Source organism: Salmo trutta, chromosome 14 (genome assembly GCF_901001165.1).
Source record: "Salmo trutta chromosome 14, fSalTru1.1, whole genome shotgun sequence".
Taxonomy (NCBI): Eukaryota; Metazoa; Chordata; class Actinopteri; order Salmoniformes; family Salmonidae; genus Salmo; species Salmo trutta.
Genome location: NC_042970.1, coordinates 46,679,106 through 46,699,200, shown reverse-complemented (window position 1 = coordinate 46,699,200; position 20,095 = coordinate 46,679,106). Strand labels below are relative to the sequence as shown.

General features: G+C 42.6%; 1 protein-coding gene across 25 annotated transcripts in view; it reads right to left on the bottom strand.

Annotated features, from left to right (window-relative positions):
- The window catches only part of LOC115208262 (calpastatin), a 61,275-nt gene that overhangs the window by 21,797 nt on the left and 19,383 nt on the right, over positions 1 to 20,095 (bottom strand). For 16 of the 25 annotated variants that reach the window (XM_029776177.1, XM_029776173.1, XM_029776187.1 and 13 more), the window contains one exon: positions 16,784 to 16,879. The exons of 6 other annotated variants lie outside the window; for them this stretch is intronic. In XM_029776177.1, coding sequence (XP_029632037.1) covers positions 16,784 to 16,879 — 96 coding nt within the window. Of the gene's footprint in view, positions 1 to 9,724; positions 9,995 to 12,429; positions 12,613 to 16,783; positions 16,880 to 20,095 lie in introns of those variants that run through there. 3 more of the 25 variants (XM_029776188.1, XM_029776196.1, XM_029776191.1) reach the window with 2 other exon arrangements.

The window sequence follows — 20,095 nt, the reverse complement described above, 5'->3', positions numbered from 1 at the left end:
TGAGATCACAGACACCCAGGGGCGGAAAGTGGGCAAACGAGTCACACTGCCCTCCTTTTGGATAAATATTTTTGCACTAGGCAACACACCAGCCTCTGACAGCGAATGAAAGGACAGACAAAGAGAGGGTGGAGGCTTGGCGTGGCACCTGGCATTCTGACTGGCTCATCTTTTGGCAACCAAAGAGATACAATTAGCTTGTTATCTGTATCTCTATGTTGGCAAAACTATACCAGAGCACTCTACTTGAATGCCTCTGGTTTGATCCAAGCTACTCAAGTATGACTCATGTTTATTTCAAATTGAATTATGGTTTATAAACAAAACTGAAACAAAGACGTTGATTCAAAAGGCATTTGGTTGCACATCTACTCATGTGATCATGACAGCAAAGCAACATGGGCATCTCACTGCGAGCTTTCCCCTCTGTCTTCCAACCAAGAGCACATGACAAAGGAAGTGGCGTTGGGTGTGTAAACAAACTGCACTTCTCATTTCTAATGCAACAAAACCTACTTCAACAAACCCCACTGACTAACTACCCTGCCCATCTGGCTTTCATGTCATATGAAGTCCTTTTCCAACCTAACGTAGCAGGCGTAAAAGAAATGCCTGAAACTAGATTCCCTTCATACTGGTCTTGACGAGAAGACTGTAGGAGGAGGTTCTCTTCTGCACTGTTCAACCAATCCAGTAAATGTGGAGGAGGAGCTACGATGGAGTGTTGCCTTGTTAAAAGCCTCAATTCGTCAGGGGCATGGACTCGACAAGGTGTCGAAAGCGTTCCATGGGGATGCTGGCCTACGTTGACTCTAATGCTTCCCAAAGTTGTGTCAAGTTGGTTGGATGCCCTTTGAGTGGTGGTAACCATTCTTGATACACACAGAACATTGTTGAGCCTGAAAACCCCAGCAGCGTTGCAGTTCTTATCTTGCCCATTCACCCTCTGAAAGGCACACATACACAATTCATGTGTCAATTTTTTTAAGGCTTAAAATTATTCTTTAACCTGTCTCCTCCCCTTCATCTTCACTGATTGAAGTGGATTTAACAAGTGACATCAATAAGGGATCATAGCTTTCACCTGGATTCACCCGGTCAGTCTATGTCATGGTGTTCTTAATGTTAATGTTTAGTATACTCAGAGTATAACACACCTAAACACAGAGGCTAACATCAGTACACTATAGATAGCGACAGCAAACCAAGCCCTGGGAACCTGAACACAAGAGACTGACGTCAGTACAACATTGATATACAGAGATTTAACACCGGCACATCACTGTTAGGATTTAGTAGAAAGCTAGATTATATGAACACATGCTCATGTCCGCATTTAACTGGTTTAACATGTATATTGCCATTTTTTTATACTCTTGTAACTCTTTAGTCACTGTGTATTTATTGTTTGTGTCTATTTTATATAAACACATGTATCTTAAACTCTGCATCATTGGAAAAAGACCCGTAAGCATTTCACTGTTTGTCTACACCTAACCTAATTATATATACTGCTTTGTCGAGACAAGGCCCAAATCCACGTCATCCGCGTGAAGAAAAGACGGGAAAAAAAGGGCGAGGAGGGCGGAGTGCCTTGCAAGAATTCGCTGATGAGGAGGTAAACCACCACTACCCTCCGTATTATTGGCCAACGTGCAATCATTGGAAAACAAAAAACTGGACGATCTACGATGATTCACCGAAACGTGGCCTTTTATGCTCGCTTCGAGGCAAGCAACACGGAAGCGGGCATGAGAGCACCAGCTGTTCCAGACGACTGTGTGATCACGCTCTCCATAGCCGATGTGAGCAAGACTTTAAACAGGTCAACACTCAAAGCTGCGGGGCCAGACGTATTACCAGGACGTGTACTCAAAGCATGCGCAGACCAACTGGCAAGTGTCTTCACTGACATTTTCAACCTCTCCCTGACTGAGTCTGTAATGCCTACATGTTTCAAACAGACCACCATAGTCCCTGTGCCCAAGAAAGCGAAGGTAACCTGCCTAAATGATTACCGCCCCGTAGCACTCACGTCGGTAACCATTAAGTGCTTTGAAAGGTTGGTCATGGCTCACATTAACACCATCATGCCAGAAACCCTAGCCCCACTCCAATTCGCATACCGCCCCAACAGATCCACAGATGACGCAATCTCAATTGCACTCCACACTGTCCTTTCCCACCTGGACAAAAGAAACAACTATGTGAGAATGCTGTTCATTGACTACAGTTCAGCTTAGTCCCCTCCTGTACTCCCTGTTCACCCACCACTGCGTGGCCAAGCACGACTCCAACACCATCATGTAGGTTTCTGACGACACAACAGTGGTAGGCCTGATCATCGACAATGATGAGACAGCCTATAGTGAGTGTGATGCCAGGACAACAACCTCTCCCTCAATGTGAGCAAGACAAAGGAGCTGATCGTGGAATATAGGAAAATAAATGCCGAACAGGCCCCCATTAACATTGATGGGGCTGAAGTGGAGCGGGTCGAGAGTTTTAATTTCCTTGGTGTCCACATCACCAACGAACTATCATGATCCAAACACACCAAGACAGTTGTGAAGAGGGCACGATAACACCTTCTCCCCCTCAGGAGACTGAAAAGATTTGGCATGGGTCCCCGGGTCCTCAAAAGGTTCTACAGCTGCACCATCGAGAGCATCCTGACCATCACCGCCTGGTATGGTAACTGCTCGGTATCTGACCATCCGTAAGGTGCTACAGAGGGTAGTGCGTATGGCCTAGTACATCACTGGCAAGGGCATACAAGCTAATAGCCATGCCAAACTTACCACGGTCTGTCTTAGCTCTTAATTCAATGTCAAAAAGTACACACCAAAAAGTACACACCATCAACTCAAGAGACATGTTTGTCAAGTCAAGTGAAAAATCAGTTGGATCAGTTAGTCCGCGTTCACTACACAAGGGTAGTGATTAACATAATTGTAGCACATTTGGCTAATGTGTGCCAATGGGATTTCTCCCCTGGTGTGCTAACTGCTAGCTAGGCCAGATAAGAAATGCTAAACAGGCAACTGAGGTCCTCAGGAATGGGAAACATTTACCACCTAGCTGATGTCAGACCAGTGTGCGATAACGGTTGGCCTTTGACATCTCATTCACATTCCGTAGTCGGTGACCTCACAGCAGCAGATTGAGGATGACTGACCTTCTTCAGCATGGTTACTAACTTCAGCTGAACACACTGATTCTCTATAGCTCCTCCAGCCATACCGTTCCACACTCCAGCTATACAGCCTATGACTAGGGATGGGAATTGCCAGGGACCTCTCGATACGATCATGATACTTTGCTGCCGATACAATACGCATCGCAATTCTTACAATTCTATATGTATTATGATTCGATACTGTGACTTTATTGCGATTTGATGTTCCAAACATTTCTCACCATATGTCTGCTGAAGAGGAACAAGAGCCATGAGAAAACAAGCTTTGATCAGTCATGGAAATAAAAGTGCTAAAAATAAATTGGCTCCCTATTTAAAAAGAAGATAGAGAACAAGCTATATAAACAGTGCTTTGGAAAGTTTTCAGACCCCTTGACTTTTTCCACATTTTGTTACATTACAGCCTTAATCTAAAATATATCTTTTTTTTTTTACATACGATAACCCATAATGACAAAGTGTAAACAGATTTTTAGAAATGTTTGCAAATTAATTAAAAAAAAAAAAAACAGAAAAACTTTATTTACATAAGAATTCAGACCCTTTGCTATGAGACTCGAAATTGAGTTCAGGTGCATCCTGTCGAAGTAATTGTCCGTAGAGCTCCGAGACAGGATTGTACAGATCTGGGGAAGTGTACCAAAAGAATTCTGCAGCATTGAAGGTCCGCAAGAACACATTGTCCTACATCATTCTTAAATGGAAGAAGTTTGGAACCACCAAGACTCTTCCTAATGGGCCGCCCAGCCAAACTGAGCAATCGGGGGAGAAGGGTCTTGGTCAGAGAGGTGACCAAGAACCCAATGATCACTCTGACAGACCTCCAGAGTTCCTCTGTGGAGATGAGAGAAACTTCCAGAAGGATAACCATCTCTGCAACAGTCCACCAAATCAGGCCTTTATGGTAGAGTGGCCAGACAGAAGCCACTCCTCAGTAAAAGGCAGCCCAAGTTGGCGTTTGCCAAAAGGCACCTAAAGGACTTTCAGAAAATAATTCTCTGGTCTGATGAAACCAAGATTGAACTCTTTGGCCTGAATGCCAAGCGTCACGTCTGGAGGAAACCTGGCACCATCCCTACGGTGAAGCATGGTGGTGGCAGCATCGTGCTGTGGGGATGTTTTTCAGCAGCAGGGACTGGGAGACTAGTCAGGATCGAGGCAAAGATGAACGGAGCAAGGACACAGCCAAGACAATGCAGGAGTGGCTTCGGGACAAGAGTGGCCCGGCCAGAGGCCTTTAACACAAACATTTCTGGAGAGACCTAAAAATAGCTGTGCAGCGATGCTCCCCATCCAACCTGACAGAGCTTGAGGGGATCTGCAGAGAAGAATGGGAGAAACTCCCCAAATACAGGAGTGCCAAGCTTGTAGCGAATTTGTATACAGTTGCAAACATTTCTAAAAACCTGTTTTTGTTTTGTCATTATGGGGTATTGTGTGTAGATTGATGAGGGAAAAAACTATTTAATCAATTGTTAGAATAAGGCTGTAACGGGCATGGGGTGTGAATACTTTCCGAATGCACTGTCTACACTGGAATTTTGGTGCCGGTACAGCCAACTAGCACAAAAATATTATTGCGATATTGTCAAAACTATACGATATATCGTCAAATAATATCCTGATATGTAACTGTATCAATGTTTTCCCCCCCATCACTAACTATGACCCCCTATTCTCAAATTCGGCCTCAAGGTCCACGGCATTCTTCCTCTCCACTAATGGACTGATTTACATCTGGGACACCAGGTGAGTGACATTAAATTAGTGACATTAAGCCCATACTAGTGTACACAAAAGTATGCTGAATGGATTTGTATCTGCTTGAGTGGCACACCATTAAAACCACCAGTCACAACAACAAGGCTCTCTCTCAGGGAAAATCCATGTAGACATACACGTGATACGTAGACAGGTTAGGCTATTTCACCTAGCTCTCAGAACCACCCAGATACCCTTTAATACAGGCAGATAGATAAACAGTCAGCCCTACTGCATACAGTCCATTAAGAATCACACAAAGCACTGGCAGGGTAGAGAATAGAGGGCGGGTACCAGGCAGCATAACATGTCTTAATGTCAACAGTGACCGTACAGCAGAAACCAGTCAACCACACAAATGCATCTCTCAGGGGCCAACCTAAACAGTGTTATAAACTGTAATCAGTCCCTTTTACTGCTGATTGTGATACAAGACTGGCTGTAACTTATTGGAGTAGGCCTACTTCATAAGTCTAACCAATAATTCTGTTTTGCTATTATTATTATTATTATTATTATTGAATAATAGCAAAACACTATTAGTGCCAATCTGTTAGTAGTTAATGTTTAGACTAGCTAGGCCAAACATTGCTTCCATAACTAAATTGTGGCAAAGCTACTGTACTACTGCTTATCAGAAAGTATCAAAACACAAATATTGATTAGCTGAGAGCTAACCAAACACTATTCCAGCAAAAACAAAGAGTAACAAAAACACTATCATCCTTATCAGACAGTTCCAAAACACTATTACAAGTCCAACCAAGCACTACTACTTCTCATGAGACAGTATAACCCAAAACTGTATCACTGAGGTAAAAATGTAGTTGATTTTGGCTCACAGGAGTCTGACCTAGCGCTCTTCCAGCTCACCTGAGTCTAGCCCAGAGTCTGTTTGTCTACCTACCTGCGTCCAACGTCGTTTTAACATTCCTCATGGATTCCACAGTGAACAGGTCTGTGGGGGGGGTAATCAAACCCAAAATGCTAAATGCTAGCCACGACAGCCCATTGTTTACAGTCAATAAACGGTTCTTATACACGTTCAGAACATGTCAGATACATAATATGTTCTCTCTATGTATACAACTTTTCAACTGTCTCAAACTGGCTGTTATTTTGTCCGGGGTAAATATGAGATGATTATAAGACATTATAAATATTCCCGACAAGTCTTACAATGGGGCGGCAGGTAGCCTAGTGGTTAGAACGTTGGACCGGTAACCGAAAGGTTGCTAGATCAAATCCCCGAGCTGACAAGGTAAACAAAAAACATGTTGTTCTGCCCATGAACAAGGCAGTCAACCCACTGTTCCTAGGCCGTCATTGCAAATAAGAATTTGTTCTAAACTGACTTGCCTAGTTAAATAAAGGTTAAATAAAATTTAAAAAAATGTAAATGACAATGCATTATAACCACATCATAATGCAGAGTGCTCATGTGTTACCATGATTTCTTCTCCATTTCTCATACAGTTGTACTGGGTTGTGATTGACATAACGGGGAAGGGGGAAGGGGCGGGAGCTGTCAGGCTTCTTTTTTATGAGGAAGGAAATAATGAGATGGTATTATTGTCAATGGAGCATATTCATTGAAAATGTTATTTGCAAAGAGGAGTACGCGTTGGATAAACATGCATTACTGTAACGTTATTGTACACACACACACACACCGGGAGCTAGTGGCACCCGTAACCAAAACGGGACAATGGGCCAAAATAAAAGTGGCTGTTTTAAAGGGCCATTTGCCCTGAAACCAGTTGAAATGATCTACGCACTCACACACACAAAGTCACACACACAAAGTCAGAGTCCTATAGCCACACCCGAGAAGGGTGTGTATCAATTGGTGGCACAGAAACATTACTCACAGCACCATTTAAATGGTGCATACAGGGGCAGCCAGCGTGGCACAGGAGCCAATGCTGCCATGGTTAATAATATATTCATATGTCAGTCTGTGTAACCAGGAGGGAGCAGGGTTGTTCCTCCTAGGGGTTTAATAGGAGCGCTTCTTCAACAATAGGGTTAAAGAGATTGTCTTTACTTTACTGAGCTGGGCTATGAAAAGTGTTGACTTATACTGGGTCCCACCCCACAGACAGACATGTGAAAAGGGCTGGGTATAGCAACACGGCTAGCTGCTATAGTGATGACAAAGCATTCGGCTAACCCGGGCACAAAGTATGTCATTACTTTGGAATTGACTCCAACCCTGATAGCAACAGCAAGCTAAATGCTACAGTGATACTTTGTAGCTTACTCATTTGGTATGTCATACTGACCTAAATAGGGACAATTCTGCCTAGTAGTGTCATGTACTGGTTCAGCTGGTGTTATAGCTATGCTAATGGACATTCACATCCAAAAGGACCCATGAGCACCAACTTGTGAAGTTCAAAGGATCATGTCAAATTGGGTGTCAACGAAAGCTAAGAGTCTATATTTTTGAGAAATTAAGACATTTATACATTCTATACACATTTTCCATCCTACAAATGAGGAATAAGCAAAGGCTTTGATTTCGGGTCAAACAGATGGAAAATGGGTCTTAGACAACATCTACCAGAAAAAGTCAAAAGGTATTAGAAATCAAAACACAATCATGTTGAAGTAAAGACACCTACCCAACTAATATCAACACGATCAGTTGAAGTCGGAAGTTTAATTACACTTAGGTTGGAGTCATTAAAATTTGTTTTTCAACCACTCCACAAATTTCTTGTTAACAAACTAGAGTTTTGGCAAGTCGGGTAGGACATCTACTTTTTGTATGACACAAGTAATTGTTTCAACAATTGTTTACAGACAGGTTATTTCACTGTATCAGAATTCCAGTGGGTCAGAGGTTTACATACACTAAGTTGACTGTGCCTTTAAACAGCTTGGAAAATTCCAGAAAATGATGTCATGGCTTTAGAAGCTTCTGATAAATGATGTCAATTAGCCTGAGTCAATTGGAGGTGTAGCTGTGGATGTATTTCAAGGCCTACATTCAAACTTAGTACCTCTTTGCTTGACATCATGGGAAAATCAAAAGAAATCAGCCAAAGCCTCAGAAAAAAAAGTGTTGACCTCCACAAGTCTGGTCCATCCTTGGGAGCAATTTCCAAACGCCATTTGTACAAACAATAGTATGCAAGTATAAACACCATGGGACCGCGCAGCCGTCATATCGCTCAGGGAGGAGACGCGTTTTGTCTCCTAGAGATGAACGTACTTTGGTGCGAAAAGAGCAAATCAATTCCAGAACAACAGCAAAGGACCATGTGAAGATTCTGGAGGAAACAGGTTCAAAAGTATCTATAGCCACAGTAAAACAAGTCCAATATTGTCATAACCTGAAAGGCCGCTCAGCAAGGAAGAAGCCACTGCTCCAAAACCGCCATAAAAGCCAGACTGCGGTTTGCAACTGCACATGGGGACAAAGATCATATTTTTTGGAGAAATGTCCTCTGGTCTGATGAAATAAAAATAACTGGCCATTATGACCATAATTACATTTGGAGGAAAAAGGGGGATGCTTGCAAGCCAAAGAACACCATCCCAACCGTGAAGCACGGGGGTGGCAGCATCATGTTGTGGGGGTGCTTTGCTGCAGGAGGGACTGGCACCCTTCACAAAATAGATGGCATCATGAAGGAGGAAAATTATGTGGATATATTGAAGCAACATCTCACGACATCAGTCAGGAAGTTAAAGCTTGGTCGCAAATGGGTCTTCCAAATGGACAATGACCACAAGCATACTTCCAAAGTTGTGGCAAAATGTCTTAAGGACAACAAAGTCAAGGTATTGGAGTGGCCATCACAAAGCCCTGACCTCAATCCCATAGAACATTTGTGGGCAGAACTGAAAAAGCATGTGCGAGCAAGGAGGCCTACAAACCTGACTCAATTACACCAGCTCTGTCAGGAGGAATGGGCCAAAATTCACCCAACTTATTGTGGGAAGCTTGTGGAAGGCTACCCGAAACGTTTGACCCAAGTTAAACAATTTAAAGGCAATGCTACCAAATACTAATTGTGTATGTAAACTTCTGACCCACCGGGAATGTGATGAAAGAAATAAAAGCTGAAATAAATCATTATCTCTACTCTTATTCTGACATTTCACATTCTTAAAATAAAGCGGTGATCCTAACTGACCTAAGCCAGGGAATTTATACTAGGATTAAATGTCAGGAATTGTGAAAAACTGAGTTTAAATGTATTTGGCTAATGCGCATGTAAACGTCGGTAACAGTACGGTTTTGGTAAGAAAAAACTTAACACATCAACCTCTAGACAATTAACTCTTTATTTTGCCTAGAGACAAATAAAATGTTCCATTTAGAAAAATGACAGCATGACTGACTAGGCCTGGTTTCTGTCTCTACTGTATGAAATCAAGGCGAGAAAAACATTACAATTAAAAAGTGCTTCTTAGCTTTGACAACCTGTAGGTGCTTTGCCTGCTCTATTTTAAATAAACAGGGTACATAATTGTATAGGCAATATTAAATGTAACCACAGAATAGGGCTTCAAATCTTTGGCTATGAATACTCCCACAGCTTTCGTTATTTCTTTGTTTTTCTGAATGTGTTGCTAATTGTTGTTGGAAGGCAGCAGCGAGAGATTGCTGTGTTTTCGCTAACGAGTGGACTCCTTGCACCAGCTCCACTTACAAGACATACGGCTTTGTGATGGCGACGTAAATGACACATGTTAGAAGTGTTTCCACTCGAATAGCCGACAGTGGCAAAGCTATGCTTGCAGACTTACTTTGTTTGTTTACGGTCTTCTTACCCTCGTCATCGTACTGAATGCTGAATCCAAAACGTTCCCACAGCGGATTTGAAAGATGGCGGTGCCTCTTCAAATGTGCTTCTCTCTGTTTGTTTTTAGTTTCCCCTCTCTTCATGGGGCCCCTTTAGGGAGGTTTCCTACTGAGATGTCATTGCAAATCATCTATTGGTTGTTTATGGGGGAAGGGGTTGCAGTCACTGCGGTTGCCACATTTTGATACATTGCTGTGGAGTAAAGTTCGCCAGCCCTCAGGAGCCCCCTAACGGCCTGGGGCCCCAAGTAGTTTCCGGCCTTGCCTGTTCACAAACTGTGCGTCTGGTTCTATGGATCTGAATGTACAACGTGCGTGTAGTCTGCAGCGCAATAAGCAAGTTCTGGAAAATGACAGGCAGACTGTGTATTGAACGGTTCGACAACATACTGTGTACCGTTGCATCCCTAGTATGCAGTAATCATATGCCTATGAAGCAGAGTAAAACTGTTAGCACTGAGGTGGTGTGCCCCAGTAGGAAGTCCACTGTGTGCAGCTCACCCTGCATTATTAAAAATAACCTGATCATGTCTACCTCTGCTAAGTTTCCCAGTAACGCAAGAAAAACAATCAACCATCCCCAAAGTATTAAAAATAGCCCACATTGACATATGTAGCTTAAGAAACAAGGTTCATGAAATCAATAATTTGAAATCAATAATTTGAAGGAGAAGCAAGAGAGAGAGAGAGAGAGAGAGAGAGAGAGAGAGAGAGAGAGAGAGAGAGAGAGAGAGAGAGGTAGGTATATATATATATATATATATATTTTACTTTCAATTACTTAACTAGCCATTGCAGCTAGCTATTTTACCCTACTCAAACAGAGAGGGATGATACATTACCTAGCTTCCTATGGCTATCCGACACTGGAACTCTTCCAAGTCAAGGTATGCTTTCATTTTATTTTTTGCCACCGGGGCCCGGTGGTGTAACTGCTAAACTGCTTGCTAACTGTACACTGTACTGCATGATTGTAGCCGGTTTACTAACATGTTAGTTCTAGCAGCTATGTTGACTTGATGTTACTTAATTTGGTGACAACGATGTAGGCTGTGTGTAGCGGTTAGCGGTTATGATATGAGATTTGTCTTGGAAAAGTTTTTCCAATTAGTCACAGACAGCTGATGTGTTGTACACTGAAGTCCACAAGTGAAGGGAAAAGGTGAGAGGAGGATAGCGCATAGATGCGAAAAGGAATTATCCAACTATCAACGCTGTTTGTATGTAGCTGCTATGAAAGTGAACTGCATTTGTGTGTGATCAGGGGTTTGTTCATTCCACCAATTATGTTGAAAAATGTTTCTTAAATTGAAGCAAATAGAACGAAACAGGGATAAACATACCTGAATTTGTCCAATAGAAACTCTTGTTTGCAACTGTTGGACTAATGATTGCACCCCAGATCAGCTAGATGCAGGCAATATTGTGCAAGGCAGTATTGAATGTTTCAACGTTTGTCACCTTGATTGCTCAAATTTCTCTTGACCTGTGCAACTACATTGTAAACTTTCATTCATAGGCTAGGTTGTATCAACCTCATCATAGGTATAGGGAAAATGTGAGTATCGTGTAGTAGCCTACACCTATTGATGTTACACTGAGCTGGGTGAATGAAATATGAATGACCGTCATCTAATATGCTGTAATAGCAATAAGGCCATGCTCATAAAAAAAAAACATACTTCCTGTTGTCATAAGCATAATTAATATGCGTTTACACAGCAGATTGTCACATCTGTCAAACATCTCAACAGCAATAAGTTAATTGAATCACAGTTCACAGCAAGAGTCAGAATGTGTGTGTGTGTGCGTCGGGGACCAGAAGTCCCCACAAGAATAGTAAACAAACAAAAATCTGACCAACTGGGGACATTTTGTTGGTCCCCACAGGGTCAAATGCTATTTCTAGGGGGTTATGGTTAGAATTAGTGTTAGGTTTAGGGTCAGGGTTAGGAGATAGGGTTAGAGTTTTGGGTTAAGGTTAGGGTAAGACTACAGGTTAGGGGTTAGGGAAAATAGGATTTTGAATGGGACTGAATTGTGTGTCCCCACAGTTAGCTGAACAAGACTGTGTGTGGGTGTGTGTGTGTTCGTGTATAAAAGTAGGCTCTCTCTTATCCTCAAATGATGTGGAGAATGTTTTGAGTCTAACTGTCTTATTGCGAACCTAATATAAGCTCAACAGATCACTATATCTACACCGCCAGCAGCACTCTGATGACATCACAGAGTTCCCTTCCTAGACCCTTGCCAAGTAACATCTTACAGTACAGAACAAGTCTGCCTGAGTTCAACTGAATGACGAAGCAATTTGCCTCCAAGCGATGCATATAAGTATCTGTATTTTCCCCCTCGGTCACATACAACTGTTATGAGCTCTTCGACAAGTTTCTTAGTTAACATGTTAAGAACCTGTAAACGACATGTAAACATCAGAAGCCCCATGGTTTCGTCTGACTGACTTAAGTAACATCTTTGGTGGATATGTCTGCTCATAACAGATAAAACATGACGTCACTCACCACAACAGCGTCTGTCAACTGCCACCTCAGTGATATGACAAAACCATCAAACTAAATCTATAGGGCTGGCACCAAAAGAGGAAACCACAAATCACACACACATAGAAAAGCTTTGTTTAGGTACATACCATAGATTTGAGTGTATCCTGTATTTATCTGGATAGTCCCCGACTCTGTCCTGAGGCTAAGTTACCTTATATTCCCTATGGATGAAGCATATACGTCCCATAAAACACACATGCATACACTTTCACACACTCACATAAACAGACTAGAGATAAAAACATCTGCTCCTCCCAATGGGACAAGCCTGACAGGACAGTACTGTTCAAGCCCCTCCCCTTTTCAAAAAAGGAAGTGGAGAAGTCTGGATCTGATTGGTTGAAAGGGGACACTGTGCCCGCCTCCTTCACAAGACTAGCCAGGAAAAACAAACAAGACCAGTCAGTTCCACTGAGGGAGTTTGATTAAAATAAATTGCGGTTCACTGGTCTATGGCCCGTGGAGTGACGGAAAAAAGCGGTGAGGGAGGAATGGCCTTCTAAAATCAAACAGTAATCTGCGCTCGTTCAGAAACATACAACATCACTTTTCCATAAAATATATGTTGGAATTTTCAAAACTCGTTCTCATTGGGAAGGCAGATAAAGTATTTTTATCAAAAGCAATCACTTTTGAATTTGAAAACAGAATCCTACGCATTACTCCACGTGCTTAACCTACGGCACTTTTGTTTTGAGCTGACTTCGCCGTCAGCCAGAGCGGGGCACCTGGATCACGCCTGGGATGCAGCCCGGTTCCAAAACGAATGCAATCACTTTTCACCTGGTGCAAATTCCTCCCACCGGGGCAAACCATGGCCAGATAATCAAATCCCCTACATGTGTGAGGGAAAGTTTGGGCTGGGTCTTGTGACTGTGTGTGTTTGTGCATATGTGGCAGTAGTATAATACCGATACAACAGCCTACATGTAGAAATTAGTAATGATGACAAAGCAGGGAATGTTCTGTATGTGTTATAATGTGAGCTGACCAAATCCTAAGCATAGTGAAGTGCTGGTCATCGGCATATATTTAATAGTGATAGAGATGGGTGGAGTTGAAGCAGGCTGGGCAGAGGTGGCTTTGCCGCACGGACTGTCTGTCTGGCAGCAGTAGGGTGTGTCTGATACACTCACTGCTTAGGAATCTGAACAGCAGAGCCCCTCAAAAACAGAGAGACAGAGAGAGGGGGTGAGGGGGGAGAGAGAAGGAGAGAACATAAAGAGGGAGAACATAAAGAGGGAGAGAGAGAGGTACAGTTGAAGTCGGAAGTTTGCATACACTTAGCTTGGAGTCATTAAAACTCGTTTTTCAACCACTCCACAAATGTCTTGTTAGCAAACTATAGTTTTGGCAAGTCGGTCAGGACGTCTACTTTGTGCATGACACAAGTCATTTTTCCATCAATTGTTTACAGAGAGATTATTTCACTTATAATTCACTGTATCACAATTCCAGTGGGTCAGAAGTTTACATACACTAAATTGACTGTGCCTTTAAACAGCTTGGAAAATTCCAGAAAATGATGTCATGGCTTTAGAAGCTTCTGATAGGCCAATTGACATTATTTGAGCCAATTAGAGGTGTACCTGTGGATGTATTTCAAGGCCTACCTTCAAACTCAGTGCCTCTTTGCTTGACATCATGGGAAAATCAAAAGAAATCAGCCAAGACCTCAGAAAGAAAATTGTTGACCTCCACAAGTCTGGTTCATCCTTGGGAGCAATTTCCAAATGCCTGAAGGTACCACGTTCATCTGTATAAACAATAGTACGCAAGTATAAACACCATGGGACCATGCAGCCGTCATACCGCTCAGGAAGGAGACACGTTCTGTCTCCTAGAGATGAACGTACTTTGGTGCGAAAAGTGCAAAACAATCCCAGAACAACAGCAAAGGACCTTGTGAAGGTGCTGGAGGAAACAGGTACAAAAGTATCTCTATCCACAGTAAAACTAGTCTTATATCGACATAACCTGAAAGGCCGCTCAGCAAGGAAGTAGCCACTGCTCCAAAACTGCCATAAAAAAAAGCCAGACTACGGTTTGCAACTGCACATGGGGACAAAGATCGTACTGTTTGAAGAAATGTTCTCTGGTCTGATGAAACAAAAATAGAACTGTTTGGCCATAATGACCATTGTTATGTTTGGAGGAAAAAGGGGGAGGCTTGCAAGCTGAAGAACACCATCCCAACTGTGAAGCATGGGGGTGGCAGCATCATGTTGTGGGGGTGCTTTGCTGCAGGAGGGACTGGTGCACTTCACAAAATAGATGGCATCATGAGGTAGGAAAATTATGTGGATATATTGAAGCAACATCTCAAGACATCAGTCAGGAAGTTAAAGCTTGGTCGCAAATGGGTCTTCCAATTGGACAGCGACCACAAGCATACTTTCAAAGTTGTGGCAAAATGGCTTAAGGACAACAAAGTCAAGGTATTGGAGTGGCCATCACAAAGCCCTGACCTCAATCCTATAGAAAATGTGTGGGTAGAACTGAAAAAGCATGTGCGAGCAAGGAGGCCTACAAACCTGACTCAGTTATACCAGCTCTGTCTGGAGGAATGGGCCAAAATTCACCCAACTTATTGTGGGAAGCTTGTGGAAGGCTACCCGAAACGTTTGACACAAGTTAAACGATTTAAAGGCAATGCTACCAAATACTAATTGAGTGTATGTAAACTTCTGACCCACTGGGAATGTGATGAAAGAAATAAAAGCTGAAATAAATCATTCTCTCTACTATTATTCTGACATTTCACATTCTTAAAATAAAGTGGTGATCCTTACTGACCTAAGACAGGGAATTTTTACTAGGATTAAATGTCAGGAATTGTGAAAAACTAAGTTTAAATGTATTTGTCTAAGGTGTATGTAAACTTCCGACTTCAACTGTATATAAAGACAGACAAATGGTATAAAGAACGAGAACGAGAGGAAAAAGGGAGGGAGTGAAAGCAAGAGAGAGAGGGAGAGTGTCACATGGAGCCTCTAGCTCAAACCGCACCCTTTTACAGAGGAGCAAGGGAGGGGGGAGAGAGAGCGAGCGAGCAATGATTATATGCTAAGAATGAAAAGAGAGGGAGGATGATGAAAGAGCAAGGACGGGAGCGAAGATGAGAGAGGAAATGAGAGCTAATAACGGAGCAAAAAATATGTGGACCCAAACACAAGCATGGACGTGCTTCTTCCGTTACCCAAAACAGTCTTCAAAGACCTTGTTGTAGCTACTATGAAAACACAAAAGGAAAATATTGCGACGGGACATTAGCCAAGCCTTATGTAACATTGTGGAAAAACATAGCTACGTGCTTGTGTTTAAACTACGATGTCATATGAGCTTGGATTCAATTGATTTACCAACGGTTCAATACTTCCACGTCACAGAACTCAATAGATATTAGAAGTCATCTTCTAAGATGCAGAAGCATTAAGTCAACTGAGAAGGGCCTGTCTAGCAGGCTGGCTCCCACTAGTGTCCAGAGACAGTGTGACACTTATTGTAAACTACACATGTGAGCGTTTGAAAGAGAACAAATTCTATTTCGTTCTAAGGGGGAATCACAAACTCTGTACCATCGTAGTGTGACACTCCTTCAATGTTCCTTTCCATTCAATGTACTTGTTACTTTGTATCTGTAAAGGAATCAATGTGTTCTGTGTGACAGTTTAACTGACAACGATCAAATCTACAGTACAACACATGGAATGTCCTCAGTCAACTTTTGTTGACAACGACACATGGAAGATAGAATGGGACATATATGGGACATATAGAATGGGACATATAGAATGGGACAGAAAGGGACATATAGAATGGGACAGATTGGGCATAACTTGTCTTGGGTGGTCATGTTGCCCTGGGAGGTTTTAAGATGTCGCAACTACATACTAGGGAACGTTTAAGTTGTTTCATGTAATAATGTCACGTAATATTGATATATCCGTGCAGTGTTGTGGAGAAGTGTACCGTTTGTGTAGTGTAAAAAGTTGAAAACTATACTTTGTTATGATTGATAATTATGCATGTTAAATGCATTTCATTTGTTTAATGTAACATTTTTGTTTCGTGCACACATACTTGATATCGTGTCTATACACGATATATACGGGCTGGGCATCAAATGGTGCACAGCATGAAAATAAGTGTTCCACAGATGTCTGCACTCCTCCAACCAGATTGGGTCTGTCAAAAAATGTCCTAAAAAGGAAAACCAAACAAACCACTGACCACTCTGCTTGTTACGTAATCACTCCCCTTGGCATTCTTTTGTTTTTTATTTGTTGTTTTATTAAATTGTCTTTATCTTTATCTTCCCTACTGACTAAATCAAGTCTTCCCCACTAGTGTGTGTGTGTGTGTGTGTGTGTGTGTGTGTGTGTGTGTGTGTGTGTGTGCGCGCGCATGCATGCATGTGTGTGGGCGTGACATGCTTACACTGGGGTGGAACAACTCGGGTGGTACCGACTCACTCGGTAACTCTTGGTAACCTTTGGGTGCGTTCTTAAAGCATTGACAGCAGTCATAATCAGGCTGTTGCAGTCGGGGGGAGAAACAGAAAGTTGCTGTTAGTGGTTGTCTAACAGCAAGGTCTCATAAAATGGCAGTGTTAATATGCTCCCATTGGTTAGAATGTTTTTTTTTTTGTTAGAATGTAAAAATTCAGTTATTCTCTAACCCCCCATATCATAAAGAAAAACACACTCGAAAACGAAATATCACACTCGTTGGCGAGAAAGGTTTCTTAAATTTCCCGTTCATTTAAATAGCTTATAAATGGCGGCAGAACATTTTGTCCGTTTCAGTCGCATCCACATGGGTTGAGCAAAACTCCCTAATGATTGGTGGACAATCGTGCCTCTCATTGACTGCGTTCGCGAGCATAACATGATGTGATGCATTGTCCGTAAACGGTGACAGACTGACTGATATACAAACAATAATGATTAGTTGTTTAGGATGCAAGTTGATTTGTAGATCAGTCAGTCTGCAATTGCTGACTGCGATGCAGTTGACCTTAAACACGGACATTATGTAGGTGATGGCTGCAGGGTGCGGTTGATGGGAAAGAACCGCAGAGACAGCAATAATCAAAAACTGCGTGAGGTGGTTGTACGCGTGTACACATGCATATACACACACTCTCATTCAAAACGCACACACATGCACATACATGGACACACACACATATGTATATAGCACCATACATGCACTCAAATGTATTCAGTTGGCCTTGCTGTTATGATTTTTGTTTTCCTTGATGTCTTTTGATTTTTGCATTGTTGTTTTCTGTTTTCCTTGGTCTTTGTCTTTTTCTCTTTTGTTTATTTTGTTGGTTGTCGGTACATTGAGGGACGGGGCTTGGGGGGAGGGGGGTATGGGGGTGGGGAATGGAATTATTTTATTTTATCATTATTCTTTTTTTCATGGGGGGGGGTGTCGGGGAACCTTTGGGAGGGGATCTTGGAGGTCTGGTGGCCTGGCGGTTTGGAGCTTGGGCCGGTGCAAGCAAGTCCCCACCGATCTCAGGGAACTAGACCAATCAGATAACTTGGCCTGCGTCAGGAACAAATCAGTGCAGGTGGGGGGGTTCAGTCTAGAGGTTTTGTTCCTAGGGAGATACTAGTCAAACTGAGTGTGAACCATAGAGATAGTTAGAGGAGGCAACATTGTATTGGTCCCTTTATAGCGTCTGTAAGAGCATGGGCGGCACCAGCGAGGCCATCTTCTTCTACTACATCTATAAGTTGGTAAACAAACTAAAGGGTGCATACTGCCACCTGGAGTTTGTTGTTTGAACAGGTATAAAGCCAAGGTTGGTGATTTACTGCCACCTGCAGTTATTGAATGTTTGCTCACGAGTATAATTCATTGGCTAATCCCTCCTGATCACCTGGATGGAATTATGTGATCCTTATGTAACCCATAAGAAGTCTCACCCAGTTGACTACTTCAAAATAGTGAAAGTCCTCAATGGGGCTGCATGCTAAAATGGGCTTTTGGGCACTAGAGTCCTCAATCTATCTCTATGGTGTGAACTCATACTACAACTGCAGTGTAACAATAGCTTACTGCAATTGCACTACATGGGTCGGTACAAACCACAGTCAATGAGGGTAAAAACAACATACTTTTGTATATATATTGTATGTGGACATCCCTTCAAATTACTGGATTTGGCTATTTCAGCCACAACCATTGCCGACAGGTGTATAAAACTGAGCACGTAGCCATGCAATCTCCAAAGACAAACATTGGCAGTAGAATGCCCTTAATGAAGAGCTCAGCAACCATCATCGGATGCCACCTTTCCAACAAGTCAGTTCGTCAAATTTCTTCCCTTCTAGAGCTGCCCCGGTCAACTGTAAGTGCTGTTATTGTGAAGTGGAAATGTGTAGGAGCAACAACAGCCCAGCCGCAAAATGGTAGGCCACACAAACACAGAATGGGACCGCAGAGTGTTGATGCATGTAGCACGTAAAAATCGTCTGTCCTCGGTTGTAACACTCATTATCGAGTTCCAAACTGCCTCTGGAAGCAACGTCGGCACAAGAACTGTTCGTCGGGAGCTTCATGAAATTGGTTTCCATGGCCGAGCAGCCACACACAAAACCTAAGATCACCATGCGCAATACCAAGCTTCCGCTGGAGTGGTGTAAAGCTCGCCGCCACTGGAGCAGTAGAAACGTGTTCTCTGGAGTGATGAATCCCGCTTCACCGTCTGGCAGTCCGACGGGCAAATCTGGGTTTGGGGGATTCCAGGAGAACACTACCTGCCTGAATGCATAGTGCCAAATGTCAAGTATGTGTGGAGGAGGAATAATGGTCTGGGGATGTTTTTCATGGTTTGTGCTAGGCCCCTTAGTTCCAGTGAAGGGAAATCTTAACGCTACAGCATACAATGACATTCTAGATGATTTTGTGCTTCCAACTTTGTGGCAACAGTTTGGGGAAGTTCCTTTCCTGTTTCAGCATGACCATGCCCGCGTGCACAAAGTGAGGTCCATACAGAAATGGTTTGTCAAGATCGGTGTGGAAGAACTTGACTGGCCTGCACAGAGCCCTGACCTCAACCCCATCGAACACCTTTGGGATTAATTGGAATGCCGACTGCGAGCCATGCCCAATCGCCCAACATCAGTGCCCGACCTCATTAATGCTCATGTGGCTGAATGGAAGCAAGTCCCCGCAACAATGTTACAACATCTAGTCTTCCCAGAAGAGTGGAGGCTGGTATAGCAGCAAAGGGGGACCAACTCCATATTAATCCCCATGATTTTGGAATGAGATGTTCGACGACCAGGTGTCCACATACTTTTGGTCATGTAGTGTACAAGTATAATATATGTATATTTATAGGTCAAAATGTGTGTTTCACTTGGAACAAAGAGGTGAGCTTTTTTCCTCCTATTGTTGGTCAGAGAGAACATGAAGTTATTAAATCTGTTTAGGAGTAAAGCTTTGTCGAACAATAGATACAAGCTGTCCTATATCCCACCCCTACAGTAGGCTCCTATATGAGGCTAATGTATTTGCTACACCATAAATAACTATTTACATTTACATTTACATTTACGTCATTTAGCAGACGCTCTTATCCAGAGCGTCTTACAGTAGTGAATGCATACATTTCAATTCACAAATCTATACTGTAAGTAGGTTGCCTGTCAGAGTTAGCGCCACCCTAAATACACACAAAGAATCCCATTGTCACTATTGACTAGTGAACAACCAAAATGTGTTTTTAAG